Source organism: Myotis davidii, unplaced genomic scaffold (genome assembly GCF_000327345.1).
Source record: "Myotis davidii unplaced genomic scaffold, ASM32734v1 scaffold478, whole genome shotgun sequence".
Classification (NCBI taxonomy): domain Eukaryota; kingdom Metazoa; phylum Chordata; class Mammalia; order Chiroptera; family Vespertilionidae; genus Myotis; species Myotis davidii.
Window position 1 is genome coordinate 4,505,483 of NW_006289570.1, and position 5,805 is coordinate 4,511,287.

The following is a 5,805-nucleotide window of genomic DNA, read 5'->3' on the forward strand; positions in this document are numbered from 1 at the left end:
AGGGTGGGAGGCTGTTGACACAGGTGTCTGGGATGGCACCTGAGAGCCAAGCAAAGGTCCCTGGGGAAAGTGAGAAAGTTCAAGGTGGCTGAGCAGACAGTTCCCAGACAGAGAAGCAGGTGGGAGGTGAAGGTAAAGGCGTGGGAAGCCGGGCTGGCAGACCTTTGCCCTCTGCACGTCTCAGGCTTTCGTCCACCAATCTGGGCTTCCCAGCCACGGGTGGCAGATGAGGTTGGGAGAATGTGGCTTGCCACTAGTGGGAATGGAGATGTCCGTGAAAAATACACACCACGTTTCGGAGACCTAATATCCAAAAAATTTAATGTTTCATTATTTAATGTCTTCTATTGATAAACATGGATTTTGCCTGTTTCTTTTACATTTTTGTAATTTAGAGGTTTATAAGTTATTAAACTTTATTTTGCCCTAGCTAGTTTGGCTCAGTGGATAGACCAGGGGTGGGCAAACTTTTTGATTCCAAGGCCACAATGGGTTCTTAAACTGGACCGGAGGGCTGGAACAAAAGCATGGATGGAGTGTTTGTGTGAACTTATATAAATTCAAAGTAAACATCATTACATAAAAGGGTACGGTCTTTTTTTTTTAGTTTTATTCATTTCAAACGGGCCAGATCCGGCCCACGGGCCATAGTTTGCCCACAGCTGGGATAGACCGTGGGCCTGTGGACTGAAGGGTCCTGTGTTCGATTCCTGTCGAGGGCACGTGCCCAGGTTGTGTGCTCGATCCCCAGTAGGGGGCGTGCAGGAGGCCGCCGGTCCGTGATTTTCTCTCCTCATGGACGCTTCTATCTCTCCCTCCCTCTCCCTTCCTCTCTTTCTCTCCTCATGGATGCTTCCATCTTTCCCTCCCTCTCCCTTCCTCTCTGAAAAGCAACGGGAAAGATATCCCTGGCTGAGGATTAACAGCACAAAGTTGGTGAAGAGGACTGGAAATTCCTACGTTGCTGGCAGGACTGGAAATTGGTTCCGTTTTTCTAAAAAAACCACCTGACAATACACATTAGGGTCCTTCGATAGTTTGCCGACGAATGGTCCTCAGTAACGGAAAATATTTTCAGTTTAAAGTTGTTTGTATCTTTTTAGTAGGAAAATAGGAAGCAATTTCTCAGGAGACCTTGGCGCTTACTGCGGCTGACGGAGAGTTTATAACGACATGGAAAAAAAACCCGCACCCACAGAACAACTGGGAAGAGACGGGATCACGTTATAGATGCCTTATGCTTTGGGGATGCAAAACCCAGTCCACGGGTCCGAGGAGGGCCAGGCAAGAAAAGGAATATCTCCCCCACGTCCCCAGTCCCTGAGGCGTAGGAAGCCGCCTTTCTAAAGTGCCACAGGTAGCAGGTCACCTGCGGAGAGAAGTCTTTATTGGCCAGGCCCTGTTCTAAGGGCTTTGTCAATATTAGCTCGGGTCATGGGAGTCACACAGGTCACTTTGCTATTTTTTTTACAGTTTTACTTTTCCATTGCAGTTTACGGGCAATATCACTGTGCATTAGTTTCAGGCGCACAGCATAGTGGTTGGCAGTCACACACTTTGCAAGGTGTCCCCGCCCCCAATATCTCCAGTACCTGGTTCCCTACGTAGTTTCTACCACATTCTTGACTCTGTTCCCTACGCTGTACTTTATTGACACACCCCGTGACTGTTTTGCAACTGCCAATTTGCACTTCTTAATCCCTCCACCTTTTTTTGTTATATTTTTATTTTTTTAAAATATTTTTTATTGATTTTTTTTACAGAGAGGAAGGGAGAGGGATAGAGAGTCAGAAACATCGATCAGTTGCCTCCTGCACACCCCCTACTGGGGAGGTGCCCACAACCAAGGTACATGCCCTTGACCGGAATCGAACCTGGGACCCAACCATCCGCAGGCTGACGCTCTATCCACTGAGCCTAACAAGTCAGGGCTGTTATATTTTTATTGATTTCAGAGAGGAAGAGAGAGGGAGAGAGAGAGAGAGAGAGAAACCTCAATAAGAGGGAATCACGGATCCGCTGCCTTCTGCATGCTCCACACTGGGGATCGGGCTGCAACCTGGGCATGTGTCCTGACCGGGAATCGAACCTGGTTCATAGGTCAATGCTAGACCACTGAGCAACGCTGGCTGGGCGAGGTAAGCGCCATTAAAGGTCTCACACCAGCCAGCAGCAAAGCCAGGACTGGGTAAGCACCATTAAACGTCTCACACCAGCCAGCAGCAAAGCCAGGACTGGGACCAGGCAGGTTGGTACAGGGCCAGGTGCCCACCATGCCATGTGGCTCCAGGCCCCCTCCAGTCCCTGTTTTCCCAGCACAGCTCTTGCTGGGCATGGAGGACCTTTGCTCTCACCATCTGGGTGCCTGTGTTTTGGGAGACGGACAACTCCCCGTCTTCCGTGGTGTGTGGGCTGAGAAGTTGGACTGTAACCCTGACACCACACCTGCCCCCTCACGGGAGTCCCTCCTCCTCCCACCTTCCAGAGGCTCGGAAAACAGCTGGCATGTCTCTCTGGCTAAGGTGCCCTTCCTGCAGTCCTCATTCAAGCCTGGATCCTGCCAGTGAAGCAAAGCCTGCTGGGTGAATGGCATCCCCATTTTTGGGGTGCAACCAGGCTTGGCAGGAGTCCTGCCTGCTGTGCCCCACATCGTGGCTAAATGGCGCCCATCCTGTGGACATCTAGCTGGACAGATGCCACTGGACGCTCCTCCGAATACGTAGGCCTGGGCTTGGGTGGCCTTGGGAGGAAGGATCTGGAGGGAGTGTCTGCCTGGCCCAGTTGCCCGGGCAGTGGTGGCCTCCTGCCTGGGCCCTCCGGGGAGTGGAGATTAGGCTCAGGGCAGCTGCGGGAGGTTTCTTTGGCTCTCCACTCACTCGGGGTGCCTCCAGGGAAAGACGGGGCCTGATATGACCACATCCCCCAGACTCTTTGCTCCCACAAGGGCCTGGGAGGGAGAGGGAGGGGCCAGGGGAGCCTAACCCAAACACCTGACGCACAGGGGGGCGAGGGGGGGGAGGGATCTGGGGATTTGTGTTCTATAACTTGAGGAGTACCAGAAAATCCCTACAAAATCCGCGAGGTCCCTGGCCTTCCCAAGCCACGGAACAGCAGGTGGGCAGTGTGCCGGACTCTCTCTCTCCCTGCGCGGCTCCTCTGTTTGGGGGAGGGGAGGGTGAGCCCGGCGTGGGTGCTCTGAGTGGGACAACAGGGTCAGAGGGAGCAGGTGTGACCAGCTGTGGACACCACCATTATCGGGCCAATGGCTCTGGCCTTGGACCCGTTCCCAGGGAGACTGTGTCAAAGACAGATGTGAGCGTGGATGGGGTAGTTGATACCACAGAGCAGCGGGGTCCTCCATTGCAGCTGGGTTTTGGGGCCCGGTGCCCTTGAAGACAGAAACCATCCTGTCTGCAGAGTGGCAGCCCCTGGCTCGGGCTCCAGGCTGGAGAGGAGACCCCGAGCTGCTCACTCACCTCTCGGAATCACCACCTCCCTGCCTGCCTCCTCACCCACGCATGGCTTGGCCAGGGAACAGCTCGGGGGCTGAAACGGGCACCGTGGCAGGGTTTCTTGGGGTCTCACTCCCCCCCGCCGCCCCACGCATATCCTAGGGCTGGTTCACCCACCTTTCACAACAAGTGAATTCTTCAGCCCGGCTGGTGTGGCTCAGTGGTTGAGCGTCAACCTATGAACCAGGGGGTGGCGGTTCGATCCCCAGTCAGGGCACAGGCCCGGGTTGCGGCCTCGATCCCCAGTGTGGGGTGTGCAGGAGGCAGCTGATCCATGATTCTCTCTCATCACTGATGTTTCTCTCTCTCTCTCCCTCTCCCTTCCTCTCTGAAATCAATAAAAATATGTTTTAAAATAAACAAATAAAAAACACCAACCATATGGGATTAGGGCCCACCTTCATGACCTCATCTTTTTTTTTTTTAACTGCTTTTATTTTTTTTCTTAATAATATTTTTTGTTGTTGAAAGTATATGACCTCATCTTGATGACATGTACAAAAACTGTATTTCCACATAAAGTCAGTTATAGGGAACTGGGGAGGTTAGCAATTCAACCTCTCTCTCTTTTTTTAATGTTTTATTGATTTGAGAGAGAGAGGGGGGGGAGAGAGAGAGAGAGAGAGAGAGAGAGAGAGAGAGAGAAGCATCACTATGAACGAGAAACATCGATCAGTTGCACCCTGACCAAGGATGGAGCGTGCAACCTCAGTTATGAACCCTGACGGAACCCGGGACCTTTCAGTGCACAGGCCGGTGCTCAACCCACTGAGCCTTACCAGCCTGGGCCAACATCTCCTTTTAGGGGATACAATTCAACTCACAGTGGAGAGGAACGGGTGGTGCCACTGAATTTCTCCCCGGGGACAGCCATGACCCCCGCTCTGGCTTTCACATGTCAGGCCTACAGATGACTGGTCATCGTGGCGCCCCCATCTGCACAGAAATAGCACGACTGACCAAGACCAAATTCGGCACCATGGCGCCCCCTGCTGCCTCGCTGTAGCAAGAGCAGCCTGGCTCCTGCAAGCTGCAACCTGCAAGCAGCAGCAGAGACCCTTGGGGATCACTTTTACTTATTTTAAGAATCTTCTCATTTATTTTACTTCATTTTATGTTTTTATTGATTTCAGAGAGGAAGGGAGAGAGAAACATCTGATGACAAAGAATCGTTCATTGACTGCCTCCTGCACGCCCCCTACTGGGGATTGAGCCCACAACCCGGGCATGTGCCCTGGACCGGAATCGAACCCTGGACCCTTAAGTCCGCAGGGCGACGCTCTAACCATTGAGCAAACCAGCTAGAGCTCCTCATCGATGTCTCTATCTCTCTCCCTCTCCCTTCCTCTCTGAAATCAATAAAAATATATTTAAAAATAACAATAAAATAACTTGTGTTCTTAAAAAAAAAAAAAAAGAAACTGAGTCCAGGGTGGAAGGGGAACCCAGGGCCTAGGTAGGGTTGGAGCACCAGCAGAGGCAGGGCAGCTGGAGTGGGGCGGGTTGGGGGGGACAGTCAGAGTCGGGGTAAACAGGCACTAGAGATGCAAGGGCCCCAGGGCCCCAGAGAGCGAGGGCCCCAGGGCCCCAGGGAGATGGTTTAGTTCTTGGTTTGAGATGTGACCGGGGGCAAGTCCCTTCTCTCAGAATGTCAGTCCCCACATCTGCAAAATGGGAGTTACTGTGCCTGCCGCAAGCGTTATTGTGAGATGAATGAGCTTCTGCTAGAACCTTAGAAACCTGTAGCCTGGGCCCAGCGCCTGCTGCTCAATGTCCCCCATTGAGTGCTCCCAGCTCCCTGTCTCTCTCTCTCTCTCTCTCTCTCTCTCTCTCTCTCTCTCTCTCTCTCTCTCTCTCACACACACACACACACTCTCTCCCCTCTCTTCACACACACACACACGATCTTCCTCATCTTGGTGGCTCATGGGAGCCCTTCAACCACACGGGACTTCAGCATGTAACACACCAAGCCCTTGCCACCCCCCGGGGCTCTGTCCCACAGACACCATCACACAGGCGCCCACCATGCTCCCTGGGGGTCCCCAGTCCCTACCGGTTCCCCGCACCTGGGCGCCGGCAGTCACCACCACGGAGGCTGATTAACAAAACGTGAAATGCCTTTACTTCTGAGGTCTCCCCTTTACGGGGAGACAGGAAGTAGAACAGAACAGGGGATTTAATTTTTTAAAAAAAGGAACAATTAGTCAAACACTGATGCTGTGGGCACAGACCTGGCTGGCGGCATCCCCACGGCAGTCCCGCCTTCCCCCGGGGACCGAGGTGGCACCAG

General features: G+C 52.9%; 1 protein-coding gene across 1 annotated transcript in view; it reads right to left on the reverse strand.

Annotated features, from left to right (window-relative positions):
• Positions 1-4,327: 4,327 nt before the first annotated feature.
• The window catches only part of GAL3ST1 (galactose-3-O-sulfotransferase 1), a 10,927-nt gene continuing 9,449 nt past the window's right edge, over positions 4,328-5,805 (reverse strand). The window contains exon 5 of the mRNA XM_006762139.2: positions 4,328-4,448. Coding sequence (XP_006762202.1) covers positions 4,328-4,448 — 121 coding nt within the window. The remainder of the gene's footprint in view (positions 4,449-5,805) is intronic.